The sequence below is a fragment of the Staurois parvus genome, unplaced genomic scaffold, assembly GCF_062004578.1.
Source record: "Staurois parvus isolate SC_StPar_1 unplaced genomic scaffold, SC_StPar_1.0 ptg000592l, whole genome shotgun sequence".
NCBI classification, from domain to species: Eukaryota; Metazoa; Chordata; class Amphibia; order Anura; family Ranidae; genus Staurois; species Staurois parvus.
Window position 1 is genome coordinate 1,228,470 of NW_028318388.1, and position 21,842 is coordinate 1,250,311.

General features: G+C 41.8%; 1 protein-coding gene across 1 annotated transcript in view; it reads right to left on the reverse strand.

Annotated features, from left to right (window-relative positions):
• The window catches only part of ANKFN1 (ankyrin repeat and fibronectin type III domain containing 1), a 925,115-nt gene that overhangs the window by 424,639 nt on the left and 478,634 nt on the right, over positions 1 to 21,842 (reverse strand). Inside the window, exon 3 of the mRNA XM_089692527.1 lies at positions 19,149 to 19,344. Within this exon, the coding sequence (XP_089548653.1) occupies positions 19,149 to 19,328 (180 nt within the window). The 5' untranslated portion in view covers positions 19,329 to 19,344. The remainder of the gene's footprint in view (positions 1 to 19,148; positions 19,345 to 21,842) is intronic.

Genomic DNA, 21,842 nt, shown 5'->3' on the forward strand with positions numbered 1-21,842 from the left:
GGCTGCGGGAGCTGGAATATGTTACGTTTCACCCTAAATACGGATGAAACATGTAACATGTCGCTAAAGGCGAACTTATCCTTTCACATTGTGATTTTTAGTCCACTGGAAGGCAAAAACAGTTTCCTGGGCGGCTACAACAGTCCATTGACTCTAGTCTTTTATAGAAGGGTATAGCTGGCACCTCTAGTAGTTAGACACTAGGCAAAGCAAAAGGGCACAGCTACATCTACTGGCTATACCACTGCTTATGCAGCACAATTTTAGAAGAAGCAAGCAGTGAGCAAACCCTAGAAATAGAAGACAACTTTCCTAGGAACACCTGAAAGAGTATTAAACCCAACATTTCCTATTCCTGATATGTGCCTGCTGTACCATGTACTTGTATGAAAAAGTCTTCTGTTCTCTTTGTATTGCATCCTTTGTGTTAAATCCCTGGTGATCCTGCCAGTCCCTCTGCTTTACTATTAAAAACTTACCACACTAGGCATGAGAGCACAGCATGGTCAGTTCTCTAGCTAAGCTAGGAACTCAATATGCTCTCCTCCAATGATCAGACTTGTCCTGACACCTGCTGTGACACCTCAGTGTGCTGCTGTTTTTCCTTCCCTCAGCTCTTATGCTGCTGAGAACAAAAGGGAATGTGATCACTTACTTATAATTTTTTTTATATCTATATAGAAATGTTTTGTCTTTCATTTCTATTTTATATTCAAATATTTTTATTGAAAGGTTTTTGAACATACAGAAAAGAATAAACAGGGTAAATGAGGATATCAAGTTCACTTAGGAAAGCATAGTACACATAAACATAGATATGCGTGAAGGATCCCCACCGATAGGCCGGGGATTTTTTAGAATCCAGGTGTTACATGAGAGGTATGCTCATTGTCGAGTGAACTTTCTCAAGGTAACTAGGTTTAATTGAAGAAGAGATATGAATTGGAATGGGGGGGGAAGAAACAGGAGGGGGCGGCACAAAAGAATACTCGTTTTTTTTTTTTTATATATAAGATCGGGTCGAAGAAGTAATCATTTTACGGAGCAGTTTGGATGTTTCAGCCATCGAGCCCATTGAGCTGTAAATTTATGGGAAGATGAGTTGTGGGAGGCTATTCTTCTTTCCATTTCACATTGGAGATTTAGGTCTAGAAAGAGGCAAGACAGGAGGGGGGTAGTATTAGAGCGCCATAATCTGGTAATGTTGGTTTTTGCAGCTGCTAAGGTATGTAGAATAATGGTCCGTGAATTTGTGGGGAATTTATCTATGCCAATATGTAGGAGAGCTAAAGCGGGGTTTGGAGTAATTGACATATCTGTGATTGAGGATAGTATGGTAAAGACTTTGTTCCAGTAAGATTTAATTGACTTACAGTTCCAAAGTATATGAAAAAGTGAACCAGCCTCACCACAATGTCTCCAGCAAGCTTGCGAGTGTTGTGGGTGAAATAATGATAGTTTAGTAGGGGTCAGATACCATTCGTGTAGGATTTTTAGATAAGTTTCCCAGTGGGAGGAACATTTCGAGGCTTTGTAGGTAATAGTGAATGTTTTTTCCCATAAATCAGGGGAAAAGGATTGATGCAAGTTTCTCTCCCAGTTGGTTAAGGAAGACGTGTACGTTGTGAATTGCTTTTCAATTATAAAGGTGTAGAATGCGGAAATTCCTTTCCTTGGGTAGGTGGTTCTATGAAAGAAATGATTGACCGGCGCAGGGATTTCCAAGGTAAGTGGGATATTAGTTTTACAGAGCGCATGGGCTATGCGGATATAAGTAAATTGTTTGTTGTCCGGAAGGTGGAATTTTTTTTGGATGACGTGGAAGGAATCTAGTGTATTAGAGGTGTATATGTCTTGGAATATGGAGTATGCCAAGGGCCGTCCATATTTTTAAGTTTAAGTTGGGAATGAGGTGGAGAAGAGATGATAGTGGGGTAAGAATTTGGACATTATGGTTCCCCGGTTTGTTATATTCAATAAAGTCATACCAGGCTGTTAAGGAGGCCTTGATACATGGATGTTTGTGGTGCGTTGGAGTATAAACAGTACGAGGTAAAACATGTGGGTGGTACAAAGATGTTTCCATGGTGGTCCAAATTTTTTCAGGGGAAGGGTGCCACCAGAAGAAGAGCTGGTCCAGTAGGACAGCTTGATAGTAGGATTTCACGTGTGGAAGGCCTGCTCCCCCTCTGGAGGTAGGGCGTATTAGTAGATTTGTAGTGCATCTAGGTTTTTTTAAGTTCCATAAGAATTTATTTAAAATCGCCTGGAGTTTGGTGAAATAAGAGTAGGGGACTGGAATAGGTAGTGTTCGAAAGACGTAAAGTATTTTAGGGAGTATACACATTTTTAGGGTTGCTATTCTACCTAGTGTCGATAGGGTAGTAGTGCGAAGGCTTTTGAGTTCTTGTGGAATAGATTCAAGAAGCGGTCTGTAATTAACCGTGTAGAGTTGTCTAGTGTTGGCAGTGAGTTTAATCCCGAAATATGGGATACTGTAGTTTTCCCAAGTAAAGGGAAACTGTTTAGAAAGTAATTCTTGGGTGATAGGTGGCTGGAATAGATTTAAAATTGATGATTTAGGTTCATTAAGTTTATAGTATGAAACCGCTGAATAATCACTAATATGTGTACGTATCGTCTGAAGAGATTTATATGAATTTGTGACTATCAGTATGATGTCATCTGCAAAGAGACTAATTTTATGTTCAGTAGATTGATATTTGACTCCCGTGAACTTTGGGTCGTTTCTGAGCTTGGTCGCTAGCGGTTCTATTAGTAAGGCGAAAATTAGGGGGGATAAGGGGCACCCTTGTCTGGTTCCTTTGGAGATGGAGAAGGGTTTTGAAAGTGTGCCATTAGTTAAGACTCTAGCAGACGGTTGAGAGTAAAGGGCGAGAATCGCAGATAGTATCCAACCAGTAATGCCAAATTTTTGTAGTGTAAGTGTCATGAATTGCCAGTGAATCCTATCGAAAGCCTTTTCCGCATCTAGTGATAAAAGGAGAGAGGGACGTCTATCAGTTTCTAGATGGTGCAGAAGAGATATTATTCGTCTGGTAGCATCTGGGGCCTGTCTTCCGGGTATAAAACCAACTTGATCTGGGTGTATCAGTTTAGGCAGATAAGGGAACAGTCGTTGGGCAATTAATTTGGCGTATATTTTAATGTCTGTGTTGATTAGCGAGATCGGCCTATAATTTTGAGTGAGTTGTGGGTCTTTACCCGGTTTCGGGATAGTGGTGATTATCGACTGCAACATGTCAGAAGGAAATTTACCGTTAGATGCAGCATGATTATACAGGGCAGATAGATGCGTCTTAAGGTCAGGTGCAAATGTTTTGTAGTATTCATTAGTGAATCCGTCATTTCCTGGCGATTTGTTTAGAGGTAAGGTAGAGATAATTTTTTCAATTTCTGCCGATGAGAATGGCGCCGATAGAGATTCTAGTTGAGAGGGTGTGATATGGGCGAGATTAGAGTTATGTAGGAAACTTTCTATAGTGGAAATTGTGGGTTGAGTTGTATTTGGGTCGTCTTTTATATTATATAACTTTTGATAGTATGTTGCAAAAGCATTGGCTATATCTTGTGGGTTCGTAAGAGGTGAGCGCGTGGTCGGGTGTTGTAGCGTAGAAATTTTTGTCGAGTCGTTTTTGTTTAATGATCTTAGCAAGAAGAGAACTTGCTTTATTACCTAATGCATAAAATTTGGTCTTCGTTTTTTGGAGATTGGTGTCATATGAGTGGAGTAAAAGGTTGCGCAGTTCGTTTCTTTCTCAGTTTAGAGTCGCGGAGGTGGTGGCATTAGGGTTAATTTTGTTGAGTTCTTCATTAAGTTTAATGGAAGTTAAAAGTTGGTCAATTTGTTGGGAGCGCCGTTTTTTTATACGCGAGTTTAATTGTATGAGGATGCCTCTCATGTAAGCCTTATATGTTTGCCAGAGTGTGGTGATTGAAATGTCTGGAGTGGTGTTGGTATCAAAAAATAGATTGTGAGCTTCTAAAATATGCTTCTGGTTATCCGGGAATTTTAGGAGTGGCGAATTAAGTCTCCAGATCGGCGGAAGTGCCGAACGTCTATCATCATCTAGGGATAGGCTGATTGGAGCATGATCTGACCAAGAAATGATGCCAATGTTCGATGAGGTCGCTTGTTGTAATGTCCATTTATCGGTGATAAACATATCTATCCTTGAGTAGGATAGATGTGCAGGGGAGTAGTAAGTGTAGTCTCTTTCGGAGCCATGGTGGCATCTCCAGATGTCATAAGTCGTGGTCATGTAGAAATTGATTAAAGGTATATTTAGTAGGTTGTTTCTTAGAGGAGGAATCAACAAGTGGGTTGCTCATTATGTTGAGATCTCCGCCAATTATGAGTCTGCCTTGTTTCTGGGAAGAGATAGTTTTGTATAATTTCCGATAAAATTGGACTTGGTTGATGTTCGGGCCATAGACATTCACCAGTGTGTGAGTTATGTCATTAATCTGACAGATAAGGATGTGAAAGCGTCCAAGTGGATCAGCTATTTGCGAGATAAGGCGAAAGGGGAGGGAATCGCTAATGGCTGTGATGACTCAGTTTTTCTTCTTGGGGTTGGTTGACATAAATACTTGTGAGAAGTGGTGGAGGTGTAGCTTGGGTATTTTTTCAGTGGCGAAATGGGTTTCCTGTATGAAGAAAATGTCAGCTTGAGACTTCCGGGTTTCCTTAAGGAGTAAAGATCTCTTAAAAGGGGAGTTTAGGCCTCTGACATTGAGAGATGTTATATTAATCATTTGTAAGCAGTTATGCGTTGAGAGTATAGCGTCGGGATGTTGTTTAGGAGGATGAAGATTCGGTGATTTCCCAAGAACGAGAGTGGGTAGTATACTTGTGATATCAGTATGGCTCGAATTCCGGTCATGGAAATGTGGTGCCTTGTAGACTCTGAAAATGCGAGTGTAGAGGTAAGAAGGAGTAGTCGATGGTGCCGTAAAGGAGGGGAAGTGAAGACAAACAAGGTAATAAAAATAGTTCTGCCTTAAAAGCAGGTAGGCCAAGTAGCCAACAGCGCTACTTTAGACTTGGGGGGTAGAAATGGGCTTTGACCACGGAGAGGGTCATGCCAAACAAAAATAAGTAGAACAGTCATTTTCAGATGAGGGCCGATCGCCAGACTTTTGGACATTAATCATAGGCCCCTTGGGGGGTAGGACAGGTGTATGCACCTGGAACGTATCATGTGATCTCTCAGGTTGCTTCCATGTGTTGGACAGAATTGGGAATATTATCCTGTGTATCTGTAGGAAGAATGTTCCATGTTTTAAGCAGATCGATGCCTGCTTCTAGGTTCTTAACTGTGAATATTCTGCCTTGTCGCCGCACAATTAGTTTGGTTGGGAAACCCCATTGGTATGGTATACCATGATTTCTTAGGGCCTTGGTGATGGAAATCATTTTTTTCCTATTGAGGAGCGTGGCTTTGGATAGGTCCGCATATAGGCGGAGATTTGCGTGAGATGGTGGGAGAGGAGGCATGCTTCTGACTGCTTGCATTATTCTTTCTTTAACGTGGTAGAAGTGTACTCTGATTAGTACATCTCTGGGGATTGAAGCTGATAAAAACGCTGGCTTGGGCAACCGGTGGGCTCGATCTATTGCAAGCTCTATGTCCGGGAGCGTTGGGAGGAGTAGTTTGACGTATTGTTGTAGATAGGGAAGTAGGTTCTCACCCGTTACTGATTCAGGGATCCCTCTAATTTTAATGTTGCGTCGAGAGCGATCTTCCAGGTCAGCTAATTTTAAGTTAATTTGTTCGATGTCAGACGAGTGATCCGCATGTGCGTCAAGCAAATCGTTGTGGGCCGTTATTATGTCACCCAAGCTGTTTTCAATGTGGCCTATTCTGCGCTCCTGGTGCTGTACCGCATTAGAAATTTGGTTTAAAGATACAAATATGTCATTTTGCAGGGATTGGCGCAAAGACGTCAGCATGTTCTTCATTGTCACCTCTGTGAGCGGTTGGTCGGTGGCAGGAAATGCCCCTATGTCAGGGAGGTCTATAGTGGGGGATGGAGGTAGGAAATTTATGGCCTGGCAGGGAGGGTCCTGGTCCAAATGGGGTCTGGATTTGGCAGGGCTACTAGATGTAGGGGACAAGGGGGGGTGACAACTCACCAGGGTCCCCTGGATACAGCGATGCCTGGAGCCTCGGGTCTCTGTGCTGGGCTCTGTGTTCCTCCCCCTCGTGTCTGCCGTCTCCTCTCCCACTGCTGCTGCGGCCGCCATCTTGGCTTCCCAAGGCAGGGAAGAAACTAGTGAGTTTCCCGGGGTGATCCGGGGTTCTCCTCCTGCGGGGCATGGCTGCTGACGTGCGTGCAGGTGTCCTGGAGATCATGGGGTGGTTTGCTACCCCCGAAGCCGGTGAGTGCCGGGTTACTGCTGGCGGGTGGACGGAGCGGTTCTCAATACGCGTCCATCGCGTAGCCGGCCGCGCATGCGCCCCCTCTTCATTTCTATTTTAACCGCTTAAGGACCTCCCTATAGTAGATATATTGCTACAGGAGATATATATATATATATACACATACATACATACACACACACACACACACACACACACAGTGGGGATCGAAAGTTTGGGCACCCCAGCTAAAAATTTGTATTAATGTGCTTAAAGAAGCCAAGGAAAGATGGAAAAATCTCCAAAAGGCATCAAATTACAGATTAGACATTCTTATATTATGTCAACAAAAGTTAGATTTTATTTCCATCATTTACACTTTCAAAATAACAGAAAACAAAAAAATGGTGTCTGCAAAAGTTTGGGCACCCTGCAGAGTTAATATCTTGTACTGCCCCCTTTGGCAAGTATCACAGCTTGTAAACGCTTTTTGTAGCCAGCCAGTCTTTCAATTCTTGTTTGAGGTATCTTTGCCCATTCTTCCTTACAAAAGTCTTCCAGTTCTTTGAGATTTCTGGGCTGTCTGTCACGCACTGCTCTTTTAAGGTCTATCCATAGATTTTCAATGATGTTGAGGTCAGGAGATTGTGAAGGCCATGGCAAAACCTTCAGTTTACTCCTCTTGATGTAATCCTCCGTGGATTTCGAGGTGTGTTTAGGATCATTATCCATTTGTAGAAGCCATCCTCTCTTTAACTTCAGCTTTTTCACAGATGGCATCAAGTTACCATCCAAAATTTGCTGAAATTTTATTGAATCCATTTTTCCTTCTACTCGTGAGATGTTCCCTGTGCCACTGGCTGCAACACAACCCCAAAGCATGATTGATCCAACCCCATGCTTACAGTTGGACAGAGGTTCTTTTCATTAAATTCTGTGCCCCTTCTTCTCCAAACGTACCTTTGCTCATTCCGGCCAAAAAGTTCAATTTTAACCTCATCGGTCCACAGAACTTGTTTCCAAAATGCATCAGGCTTGTCTATATGTTCATTTGCAAAGTTCAAACGATGATTTTTGTGGTCAGGACGTAGAAGAGGTTTTCTTCTGATGACTCTTCCATGAAGACCATATTTGTACAAGTATCTCTTTATAGTGGAATAGTGTACCACAACTCCAGTGTCTGCCAGATCTTTCTGGAGGGATCGTGCAGTCAAACGTGGGTTTTGAATTGTTTTTCTCACAATCCTGCGAGCTGTTCTGTCTGATATTTTTCTTGGTCTTCCAGATCTTGCTTTAACTTCCACTGTTCCTGATGACTGCCATTTCTTAATTACATTCCGAACAGAGGATATTGACATCTGAAAACGCTTTGCTGTCTTCTTATAGCCTTCTCCAGCTTTGTGAGCGTCAACTATTTTCAGTTTCAGTTTTCTAGACAACTGCTTAGAAGAACCCATGGTGCTGATTGTTGGGGCAAGGTCAGATGAGTCTGGGCATTTAAAACCTTTGAGATTGACATCACCTGGTCTTCCCAGATGATGATTGAGAACAATTTATGACACTGGCAGGTCTCAGCTTTGCAAAGGGGGCAGTGCATGCTATAAATTCTGCAGGGTGCCCAAACATTTGCAGACGCCATTTTTTTGTTTTCTGTTATTCTGAAAGTGTAAATGATGGAAATAAAAACTAACTTTTGTTGACATATTATAAGAATGTCTAATCTGTAATTTGATGCCTTTTGGAGATTTTTCCATCTTTCCTTGGTTTCTTTATGCACATTAATACAAATTTTTAGCTGGGGTGCCCAAACTTTCGATCCCCACTGTACATATATATATACATATACACACACACACATACGTGATTTTGCATTTCCGGGTAGGGGGTGCATGCGCCCTACCTGCACCGCCATTCGCGGACGTGGATGTCAATCACCCGGTCCCGGCTTGTAATTACCCGTCGCATGATTACCAAGCATCTCTGACAGGAAGGAGGATTGTTTTGTTTACAAACAATCTCCTCCATGTCAGCTCGAGCACCCTGCTCGGGATGTCTGTGCACAGTACAGCCATCCCAATCAGTGTGCTAACAGTGAAGAACCCGCCCCCTAGTAAAACACTCCCAGCACACAGTTAACCCTTTGATCACCCTTCACACTAACCCCTTTCTGCCTAGTGCCATTAGTACAGTGTCAGTGCTTTTTTTTTAGCACTGATCACTGTATTGGTGTCACTGGGGTGTCAGTGACACCAAGTTAGTTCCCCCCAGTGTTAGAATGTCCGCAGCAGACTCACCGATTGCCGCCATTACTAGAAGAAACAAAAAATCCCATTATCTATATCGCAATTTGTAAACGCTATAACTTTCACTTAAACCAATTAATTTACGCTTATTAGTATTTTTTTTTTTGTTAGCAAAGACATGTCGCAGAATATATTTTGGCCTAAATTTATGACGAAATGTGATGGACATGTTTAATAGCAAAAAGTCAAAAATATTGTTTTTTGCTCAAAATTGTTGATCTAGTACAAAAAATAAAAATGCACAGGTGCTTAAATACCACTGAAAGAAAGCTCAATTCGTGGGGGGGAAAAAAAAAAAAAGGGGACATAAATAGGGCAGCACAGTGGCTAAATGATTAGCACTTCCGCCTGGCAGTGCTAGGGTCATTGTTTTGAGTCCCAACCACGGCACCACCTGCCTGGAGTTTGCATGTTCTCCCTGTGCCTACGTGAGTTTCCTCCAGGTACTCCGGTTTCCTCCCACATTCCAAAGACATGCTGATAGGTTAATTGGATCCTGCCTAAATTGTCCCTAGTATGTGTATATATGAATGTCAGTTAGGGACCTTAGATTGTACACCCCTTGAGGGTTAGGCACTGATGTGAATGTATAATATATATGTACAGCGCTGCGTAAAATTGACGGCGCTATAAGTACCTGTAATAAATAATAAAATAAATTAATTTCATTTGGCTGCAGTGTTGCATGACCCACAATTGTCATTTAAAGTACAGCAGCACTGTAACACAAGAAATGGCCTGGTGATGAAGGAGGGTAAATCCTCAGGAGGGCAAGTGGTTAAACTGAATGGGTTGTTTTACAAGGTAAGGGGTTACATACACTTTAACTTTGTCAACAGACTAACAGGACAAATATAATAAACCATCTCCAATGAACTACTGGAGAAAAGGATTTACCGAGATTACAAAACTCCTATTTAATGCCAGCAATTCACTGGGGGGTGAATATGACCAGGACATCTAAAAGCAGTCCCAAAAGAGAGGAGCAGTGCCATAATATTTCTGCATTTATATTTACTTCCACAGAAACTTTAAATCCATTAAGTGTTTGTGTCCTGTGCCTACCGCTCAGCTGTATTGTCCTTTTTGTACAGAGACTCTGCAACCATCAACCCTTTGTGCCCTTCACCTGCACACCTTTTTCTTAATAACCATCAAGCAGCTTTTAAGTCCTATATCTACAGAGGTATTGAAGCCTTCAAGCTTTTACATCTTGTATGTACACATTTCTTTATAGAGCAGCCGTTATGCTTTTCTGATGTGCTTCTATAGAGACTTTGTGACCTACAGAAAAAATAGCAACCATTAACCCCTTCATGCCTAAGGGTAAAACAAATCCAAATGCCTAAGCACAATTTTACATTGTTGACATGTGTTAGTAAAACCGTACATATCATCACAACTGCTTTGTACATCCAGGTGAATTATACCGTGTTTTTTTCAGGACAAATTGGGCTATCATTTGGTGGTAAATGGTAATGGATAGTGCCTGATTTTTTTATTATCAAAGGAAAACTGGCCCAACATAGTAAAAAAAAAAAAAAATATTTTTTTTTTATTTAGCTGTGTGTTTCTTGTTACTACCATAACCTACCACCTAAGAACAATCCAAAATAAATTCTCCAGCTCTTGATGATCGCAGCGATACCATATATGTGTATGTTATTTGTTGTTTGTACCCGTAGTACAGCCCAGAAACAATAATTTTTTTACCTAAAAAACACACTGACACCAATTTTTTTTAAAATCCTGACCTTTGACCCTGACCTTTTGACCTTTGACCCCGACCCAAACAATAACCCTGGCAAACCTTAATCTAGGTATTTAATATTTATTTCTCTTTTTTTTCCCCTCTTTTACAAACATTTTTTTTTCGCTCTATGCCAGGAGTTAGAGAGATACAATGCATCTCTCTCCTCCATTCATAGAGAGAAAAAAACAAGGGGGCCGGGCTGCACAGTGACTGATCACTGTGATAGCCGATCAGAGGCTATCACAGCGATCATGTGACCCAGAATCGGGAGTCCCGGGTCCCGATTAGAACGGGACCCGGGGCTCTCAGTGACACCGCGGTCTTTGTGCTGGGAGCACGCTGTGCGGCGCGTTCCCAGCACAAAAGACAGGTATGCAAATATGCGGCCCAACGGAAAAAAAGCCCAGTTTGTGTGACTTCGGTGTCAGGGGGTTAAAGTGGTTCTAAAGGCATTCTATGCATGAAGGTAAGAAACCTTCAGTGTGCAGCTCCCCCCTCAGCACTGAGCCTGATCTCGATCCAGCAATGTGCATGAGAGCAGCAGCTCTCCTGGGCATCTCCTTCCTCATTGGCACAGAAACATCAGAGGGAGCCATTGGCTCCTACTGCTGTCAATCACAGTCAGTAAGGAGGGAGCAGGGGATGCGGCAGAGCAGCGTTCTGTATATCTCAGACAGCAAGTACGCACGAGTGCCCTCCTGAGCAAGTACTCAATGGGGGGGGGGGGGGGGCACCAGAAGCAATGGCGGGGGACCCGAGAAAAGGAGGATCGAGGCTGCTCTTGTGCAAAACCGTTACACAGAGAAGGTAAGTATAGACATGTTGGTAATGAGGTGAAGCTTCACTTTGCAAAGATAACCAAATCACATGCAAAGAAAATAAAAAAAAACTGCATTTTTGCTTGCACATGATTGGATGATGGAAGTCAGCAGAGCTTCTGCTTCTTTACTAATCTCTGGAGCTACTGTTCTTGCAGAGTGCACAGTCTAGTTACCTTTAGTAAATCAGCCTGTATAATTCTCCCATTTAACACCAATAATGCAGCACAATTCCTCCCACTAGACTTGCACCCTGGAAAAATGGGTTTCGTTCTCGGATCCATTCATTACTTGAAGAATTTGTTTTCGGATTCATTCATTAATGGACCTATTAGTTTTCAGAACTTGTTTCAAATCTCTGACAGTCGTTTAGTTTCATTTGGGTGATGTCACCAGGTGACCCCACCCCATGTTTACCTGTCATTTGGCGTGTGTCCCTGGATGGGACACATCGTGTTCAGCAGGCCGCTGTTTTTTTCCCCGTGCGGGTCAGCGTTCATCGTGATTGACGTTGAATCTTCTTCAGGCGACATTTATTTATTTTTATATAACTTGTCAAGAACTGTACCCTGTACTCATTCACATGGGGGAGGAGGGCATATCTGGGTGCCCCTTGTTAAAAAGGGGTTCCAGATTATCTCTTAAACTTTGACATGGGGTTCTCCTCAAAATCCATACCAGACCCAAAGGGCCTGGTATAAATTGGGAGGGATCCCCATGCTGTTTTTTGTTTTAACCAACACTGACCGCTAACAGCAGATGAGTCATGGATGGCATGGACAGGGCCACTTCCCACTCCTTAACAACCGCTTCGTCTCAATTCATTTGAATGATCCGAATGAATCCAAAATTTTTGCTATAACCTTTTCAGATTCATTACGATGTACATTCAGAAATTCAATAATATCAATCTATGAAAATGAAATTTTAGTCTGAAAAATGAATCTTTTCTACCTCCCACTGAAAGCCAGACCATTAGTCCTTCTGGTCACTAAAGCATTTATTACTCTGACCAACAAAGCTGATGAAAGTATGTGAGAGTGGTAATATATTCCAAGGCTGAAGTATTATTTTTTTTATGACTGGCCATAGGGGCAGGACAGTGGCTAAATGGGTAGCACTTCTGCCTGACAGCACTAGGGTCATTGGTTTGAATCCTAACCACGGCACCACATGCCTGGAGTTTGCATGTTCTCCCCTGTGCCTGCATGGGTTTCCTTTGGGTATTCCGGTTTCCTCCCACACTCCAAAGACATGCTGGTAGGTTAATTGGATCCTGTCTAAATTGGCCCTAGTCAGTATGAATGTAAGTTAGGGACCTTAGATTGTACACTCCTTGAGGGTTAGGGACTGATGTGAATGTACTAATATATATATATAAATAAAAAAAGTGTAAACTGATGGAACTATAGACGTACCTGTAATAAATATATAATAGTTCAAGCCTCTCCCCCCATGTGATAGATAGTGAAAGTATCTGATTTTGACTTGCTATCAGCCTTTTGAAATCCACCGTACAGTCGGGCTGGGAGACGAAGAATAACCCCAAGACGTCAATCAGTTGTGCTGTAGTATTTACATGCTACCAATGAACATGCTGATAGAAAGCAAAAGCAGAGTGACATATATAGTGAAGGAAATAATATTTGATCCCCTGCTGATTTTGAATGTTTGCCCACTCACAAAGAAATGATCAGTCTAAAAATCGAATGGTAAGGGTATTGTAACACAGAGAGACATAATAGCAACAAAAAATTCAGCAGAAATGCATGTCTAACAAATGATGACTGATCTGCATGTTCATGAGGGAAATAAGTATTTGATCCCCTTCACAAAACATGACTTAGTACTTGGTGGCAAATCCCTTGTTGGCAATCACGTCAGATGTTTCCTGTAGTTGGCCACCAGGTTTGCACACATCTCAGGAGGGATTTTGGCCCACTCTTCTTGGCAGATCCTCTCCAAGTCATTAAGGTTTGTTGGCTGACGTTTGACAACTCGAAATTTCAGCTCCCTCCACAGATTTTTCAATCGGATTAAGGTCTGGAGACTGGCTAGGCCACTCCAGGACCTTATTGTGCTTCTTCTTGAGCCACTCCTTTGTTGCCTTGGCCGTGTGTTTTGGGTCATTGTCATGCTGGAACACCCATCCATGACCCATTTTCAATGCCCTTTGCTATAACTTGCTCACAAAGTGAGTTATCAAGAACTGTGTTATACCAAAGGCTTTATCATGGATCTGAAACTGCTCTGCAGCTGATTGACACAGTATGCAAAGATTTGGAAAGCACCACAATGAAGAGCCCAATGCCCAAAGGACATATTTCAGATGATCTTTGCCCCATGCATGGGCTCAGTCACAGAATGAGTCTTCAGAGACTGTCACACAAGCTGTGCCACAGCTTTGGACCTGGACATCCCTCTGTGGCTATCCAGCACAGTACACTTGTTATGTAGGTGCAGCATGGTATTATGGGCAGAGAACACACAAAGTCCCCTTTGCCAGAAACTTTTATACAGACCTGGAGGGAAGGATCACTGTCTGGAGCATTTACAACTGTTCATGGAAAGGCACTGGCCCAAAAACTCAAGAATGCTGATGGCGTTTGCCACAAGGGGCAGAATGCAGCCTGGTCAGTCCAACACAAAGGGGAAGCTTCCTGAAAACGTAGATGTAAGCCTGACATACTTCTTATTCCTCTGATGCTCTACAAAGTCCCTGCCAGACAGGAGATTTGTCCCTGCTCTAGCCACTTGCATAAAGTGCACCAAGCCCTGGGGTCAGAGTTTCAAATAGACTGCCTGACTTAAGATGGTCGCAGATGTCACATGGGGCATGAGCATCCACCTGGATCCCTGCCAATGTGCTCAAGAAAATCATAGAGGAACTTCGCTTCAATCAACTCCCTCGCCCCATCTGCATTGCTGCACCTGCCTACACAGTAACGTCTGGAAAGAGCCACAATGCAGAGCCCAGGGCAGAGAGCTCACAATCTAGGCTAACATTGCCATTGCTGAGGAAACACAGAGCAGGATAACTGCTGTATAAAGACTGGCTCAAGGAGCATTATAAACTTCTTTAGTTAAAAAAATATCTGTAGAGTACCACACAGAAGTGAAAATTGGTGGAAAAATACAGTCAGTTTTTCCTAGCACAGCTAAGGAAAAAACATCCAACCTCCTAGAACACTAGCAAAATCTGAAGCATTATGGTTGGAGGCAGGGTTATACGGGAGCTGGCTTAATGGATTTCTTTGTCAGTGTTCCAATCTTCTGAGGTCAACAGTATAACCAGGCCTGGACTAGGAAAAAAAATAGGCCCAGGCATTTTAGACTGAGCAGCCAATTTTACTAGGGAACGGGGGAGGTAGGGGAAGAGATGGGCATCCGTGGAGGTGGTTGGTGATGGGATATTCATAGAGTTGGTCCTTCTTACTGTGACACTCCACATCAGTGTCCCCCTCATTAGATGTCCCTTCATTACTGTCTCCCTCATTAGAGGTCTCTCCATCAGTGTCCCCATCATTAGAGGTAGCTCCTTCAGTGTCCCCATCATTAGAGTTCCCCCATAGGTGTTCTCATCAATAGAGTGTCATCAATAGAGTGTCATCATGAGTGTCATCATTAGAGGTCCCCCGTCAGTGTCCCCCACATTCAATTTCCTTACTGAGGGCTGGATGGGAGGCTGGCATCTGGGACCCAGTAGCCAGAGCTCTGTGGGCAGGACTTAGCAGGTGGGACTCCGTGGGTGGGATTTGGTGGACTCGGGAACACAGTGCAGCAGTCATGTCTGATGGAGGAATTTTGGTTAACTTCTCCTCCACTGAATGCAGGGGGTGGACCTACCACGTGGCTGGTTGGCAGACAGCAGGTGGCCCTAGCAACCAACCACTAATGCTGCCATCAGTGGGCAGAAGGTGGGACTGCAGCTGAAAGAGCCACAGAAGAACATGGTCCCCTACATGTGGCTACCCCCTCCTAATGGCAGCCCTGCATGTGGCCCGGCAGCCCCGGCCCGTGCCCTATGGCCAGCTCGGACATGAATATAACCCGTATCTAAGAATTTCAATATTTCTGTGTCCCTTAACAAATCAAAGAAAAAAAGACATTAAACATGTAGCAGATTAAGGTTTCAATGCCTGTGTACTAACCAGCATGAGTGGTGGCAGCGGGGAGTGGCTCTACTTCACTTAACTTCAATCAGATGAGCTAATTTTACTAAGACTGAAATGTAAGCGTGCTTTTATTAGATACCTTCATTTTAGGCACTATTCACTAAAACTGCATGGTGCAAAATCTGGCGCAGCTCTTCACAGAAACTAATCAGCTTCCAGATTTTATTGTCAAAGCTTAAAGTGTTATTAAACCCACAACAGTACAATCAGTCTGTAGATGCAGTAAAGCATGCTTGTTATACCCACTGTGGAACCTAAAGGATAATTTCACTTTTGTTCACCTTTTTTTTTTCTAAAATTCCAGCTCCCCTATTTACCAATATAGCATTAGGGCCAGTTCATACTACAAGCATTTCAGTGTGCTTTTTTTTCTGCATCCAAAATGCCCAGAGAGTAGGTTCTATGGTTGTCAATGTCATAATTCACATCAGTGCTTGCAGTTCCAGTGTGTTCTGGTTGCAGGAAAAGAAAAAAAAAAAAAAAAAAAAAAAAAAAGAACAGGCTGAATTTTGACTGCACAGAACCATACTGGAATGTGGCAAAATGCATCAAAAAACGCACCCAAACACAATGGAACGCACCAAAAAATGCACATGTTCCTATTTAAATTGAAGAAAAAAAAAGGGGAAAAAATGAACCGAAATGCATCAAATATGCACCGGAATGTGTCAAAATCAGGGGTGGACTAACAGCTCATGGGGCCCCCGGGCAATAGGGGGTGCATGGGGCCCCTGTGTCCTTGCCCAAACTCAAAAAAGCCTATGAAAAAGATACCAGGGCCCCATGAGACACCCCTGGTACCTTTTTCATAGGCTTTTTTGAGCCCGGGCCCTCAGGCAGTGCCCAAGTTTCCAAATGGTCAGTCCGTCCCTGGTCAAAATGCATCAAAAACACATTGGAATGTGCCAAAACTGCGCATGCGGAAATGCATCCGGACTGCGTTTTATGGCGTAAACCAGCCCTTAATGTATATCACCTTTTTTTTCTAAATTCCAGCTCCCCTATGTACCAATATAAGATTAACGTACTTCTTTTGCAGAAATTTAAAGGCTTTCCATTTTTTTTCTACCCACCTTTATGTCAGTGTCCAGCCGGCTGTACAAAAAAGCTTGTCCATTACTTTCCTGCAGAGACTAAGGCTACGTTCACACTAGCCTTGTGTGCAGGCGGCAGAGAGGCGTTTGGGAAGCGTTTTTACCGATTCCCAAACGCCTCTGCCAACTCTGCACATTACAGCACATGGTGCTGTTCTAACGGGAGCGTTTGCGTCGCGTCGCGGCAAAACGGACGCCTCTGGACGAGTCAGGAGGCTTTGAAGCCTCCTATTCTCGTCTATGGTGCCGCTCCGCAAACGCCCGGCCGGCGTTTGCGGTGCGGTTGCGACGCGGTTGCGGGGCGTTTGCGGAGCGGTAACACCACTCAAACTGCATTATAGGCGTTTGTGGGGCGTTATTAACGCTCGGCAAACGCCTAGCAACCGCCGCTAAACCGCGCATGCGGCGTTTGCGGAGCGTTTGCCGAGCGTTAAAAACGCTCAGCAAACGCCGGACCAACGCTTGCCAAACGCTATAGGGGCGTTTGGCAAGCGTTGGCAAAACAGCCAAGTGTGAACGAGCCCTTAAGGAGTTGCCCAGCTGACCTCATTATCACACACCCTGCATGGTCTGCCCTCCTACCTCCCACCCACTTCCAGGTGCACGAATATTAAATGAACAGCAATCAGAGATCACTGTTCTCACTAAATACACAGACATCTATTTTTATTTTTCTATCCTAATGTTCATCTTGCATAGATCATTGATTTGGCAGAGTGTGCTGAATGAACAGATAACATCCTATGTGGATAGAGGTGTAGTATTGAAAACAGGAGAATTGTGTTCCGGGTTCTGTAAAGTTCACATACACTATACAATCTGATTGCATAGATCTACCATTAACTATGTAGTGCAAAGGCTTGCCTGATTGCATACAGAGTGATTGGGTAGATAGGTGTGTCCTCCTATTCCATAGTTCTGGAAAATCTAAAGGAAATTGTACAGAGATCTGTACAATCAGATTGCATTGTGTATGGCCATCGTTAGGCTACGTTCACACTAGCGTTGTGTGCAGGCGGCAGAGAGGCGTTTGGGAAGCGTTTTTACCATTTCCCAAACGCCTCTGCCGATTCTGCACATTACAGCGTTTGCGTCGCATTGCGTCGTGGCAAAACGGACGCCTCTGCTCGAGTCAAGAGGCTTTGAAGCCTCCTATTCTCGTCTATGGTGCTGCTCCACAAACGCCCGGCCGGCATTTGCGACGCGGTTGCGGAGCGGTAACACCACTCAAACTGCTTTATAGGCATTTGTGGGGTGTTATTAACGCTCGGCAAATGCCTAGCAACCGCCGCTAAACCACGCATGCGGCATTTTGCGGAGCGTTTGCCGAGCGTTAAAAAACGCTCTGCAAACACCGGACCAACGCTTGCCAAACGCTATAGGGGCGTTTGGCAAGCGTTGGTAAAGCAGCCAAGTGTGAACGAGCCCTAATACAAGTACATAGGAGGGAGTGGATGGAGACACTCAGCTGTCAAGCTCTGTTCAAATCTCTGCGTAGCAGGAACTCACAATCCCGCAAGCAATTTTTTTTGGGGGGGGGGCATTTTGGAGCATTTTCACTTGCCATGCATAGGGCAGTTCATCCATTTGAATGGGCTACCAGGGGTGGACTGACCATTTGGAAACTCGGGCACTGCCCGAGGGCCCGGGGTCAGTAGGGGGCCCCATCAGATGCCCCTGGTAACTTTTCATAGGCTTTTTTGAGTTTGGGCAAGGACACAGGGCCCCCATCATCCCCTATTGCCCGGGGGTCCCATGAGTTTTCAGTCCGCCCCTGATTTTGACACATTCCGGTGCATATTTTTTGCATTTCGGTTCATTTTTTCCCCTTTCTTTTTCTTCAATTTAAATGGGAACATGTGCATTTATGGTGCGTTCCATTGTGCTTCGGGGCCCCATGACTTGTCAGTCCACCTCTGTGGGCTACCATATGCGCAATAATCGCCCCAAAGAAGCTCCAAAACTTTTTTGTAAGAGTTGAGCGTGGTGCTTTTTTTACTGTGATTTTTGGTGCAACTCATTTCTGGAATGCGAGGCAACGCATGCATTTTCTGTGCAGTTTGCAATGTGTTCTGAAACACACAGATGTGAACGGAGCCTCATTGTTCTGTGTAAACACACCGATTTCACTTTCAGGCCCCATTCACATCTAGCATAGCGGGAGCGTTTTTTGGCTTGTGTTACCTGTGACAAGCATAGGGCAGCCCCTTGATTTCAATGGCCTGTGCTACATGTGGCTCATGGAACATTTTGGCATGATGTGGGTTGCGCATTTTTTTTCAAAATTTTTGGACTTGTTTATTTATATAGCAAAAAAAAATCCCAGTGGGGAATAAATATCCCAAAATAAAGTTTTATCGGTCTCAAAAAAATGCTAAAAAATTCATATGGGTACAGTGTTGCATTACCGCGCAATTATCATTCAAAGTGTGATAGCGCTGAAAGCTGAAAATTGGCCTGGGGGGGAAGGAGGTGAAAGTGTCTGGACTTGAAGTGGTTAATACACTTTTAAATAATCTTACTTTTAATTTATTTTTACTAGAATTCTAAAATGTTTGATGCATCCAAACTTTATGGACACTACTGCTGTATATCACAGAGAAAACAAAGTCCACTTACTACAGAGGGCTTGCGGAAGCGGTCTGCTCTTGCCTTGAAATAAGCCTCATCAAACGACGAATGGCTGCCCTTCAGTTTTTCGGAGAGATTGCGATATAGGCGCTTGGCGGCATTGGGTGAAGAGGGCGCGGTGATTTTTTTGGACTGGGTAAGTTGTAGATTTTGCATCTGTTGGGTCATCCTCACCCTTCAAATCCTAAATATAAAAAACATATATTACAGGGAAATTCTTGCTTGTGTTATGTGTGTCTATAACAATACAAACGAATGTACTGATAACTGATACATGTAGCCAAGACCCTGTTCATACTTATGCGATATCGCACGTGTTGCGGCAGGTGCGTAAGGCGGCATTCACACTTAAACATTTTGTAGGGTGAACCATCTCAATGGAAATGGCTCACATTTCCACACCAAGTCGCCTGAAGCTCAAAAAAGTTCTGGAGCTATTTTTGTAGCTCAACTCGGGCAGATTGGTGCAATTTTGCATATTTTTTTGCGCATTTTTAGAGTGTTTTTCTGCTCAAATGAAATAATTTAAAAAACAAATAAGATAAAATAATAAATGAATAAATACATGTTAAATAAAAAAATCAATCATAAATAAAATAAATAATATGTAACAATAAATAGATAACAATACATTCATGAATTAACCCCTAACCTTATCCCCCTCATTTTAGAATAAATAATAATTATTAATAAATAAATAAGTAAATACATAAAATAAACAAATTAATACCTTAACCCTAACCTCCTAACCCTAACAAAATAAATAAATGTATTATAATAAAATAAAATATAACATAATATAATATCATGAATGAATAAATAAATAAATAGAAGAAAGAAAAAATACAAAATTAACCCACAATCCCAACACCTACCCCTCTAACCCCTCTAACCCTACCACCTAACGCCAACCCTATCTAACCCTAACACTCAACCCCTAATCCTAACCCCAAACTAGACATGTGCAGTTTGTTTCATTCCGAATCAAAATTCGGGTGAATTTTCCATTATTCAGAGATCCAGATGTATACAATTACAATAGTAACAAATTTAAATGAATCTGAATTAATGAGACAAAGTTCAAATCGATTCGAAAACACATTCGAAAACCAATTCAAATTCAAAAACAAATTTGAAAAACAATTTGAATTTGAAAAAAAGAATAAAATAAAATGGAACAGAAAATAAAGAAATAGAAAAGAAGAGAATAGAGAATAAAAGAATAGAAAAGAATAGAGGAAAAAAGAACAGAATAGAAGATAAAATAATAGAACAGAATACAGTAGAAAATAATAGAGTAAAACAGAACAAAATAAAATAGAAAATTAAGGAATAAAAAAGAAAATAATCCATTAGAATAGAGTAGAAAATATTAGAATAGAAAATCAAAGAATAGAAAAGAATAGAAAAGATTAGATTCGAAAATCAAAGAATAGAAAAGAATAAAATCAATTAGAATATAATAGAAAATCAAAGAATAGAATAGAAAATAATGGAATAAAACAGAGCAAATTAGAACAGAAAATAAAGGAATAGAATAGAGTCAATTAGAATAGAATTGAAAAAATTAGAATAGAAAATCAAAGAATTGAAAAGAATAAAAAAGATTAGAATAGAGAATCAAATAGAATAGAATAGAAAAACAATAGAACAGAATAAAATAGAAAGAATATAACTGCCTTCATAAATTAAAATTTTGAATAAAATGAATTTATATTCAAACAGAATACAATAGAATACAAAATAATAGAATAGATTACAAAAGACTAAAATACTTTACAAAAAATTTTGAGCAACACAATAATGACGTAAGTAGTGAACAATAAAGGCACTGTGAAAATTTTTCTGAAATAGAAATTTGCAACATGGTCACGCAACTGTTCATATAGCCTTTATACCATCAAAAACACATATGGATTGTGGATTGTAACATTAGAATTATTATCAAATCCATTAGAATTATTTTTTAATCCTTTAGACTTGTTTTCAAATCCGTTAAAATTCTTTTCGAATCCATTAGAAATTTCGAAATTCAGTTGAATTTGAATAAAAACGAATTCCGAAAAATTAATTAAAGGAATTTAACTAATCAAATGAAATTAGTCAAGTAACGAATCAAAACCAAACAATTTTTTTCATTTTTCACATGTCTACCCCAAACCCCAACCCCTAATCCTAACGTCTAACCCATAACCCAAACTCTAACTCACAACCCTAACAATAATAAATTAATAATTAAATATTAAATAAAAGCTGATAAAACAGCTAAAAAAGCTGAAAAACCTAGCAACAAATGATGAACCAGATGATATTTTTCTCTTTTGGCTATTAAAAAAAAACCCCGCCAAAGCTCAAAAACGCTTTTAAAAACACTGTACAAAAACGTATAAAGCGCCAAAATGGCCAGAACAAAAAGGCTAAAAAATGCGACGCTCAAGTATGAATGCAACCTAAAGCAAGATGCGAGATGAACTGCACTACAGGGAGATACAGTGGGGCAAAAAAGTATTTAGTCAGCCACCAATTGTGCAAGTTCTCCCACTTACAAAGATGAGAGAGGCCTGTAATTGGCATCATAGGTAGACCTCAACTATGAGAGACAAAATGAGAAAAAAAATCCAGACAATCACATTGGCTGATTTGGAAATAATTTATTTGCAAATTATGGTGGAAAATAAGTAT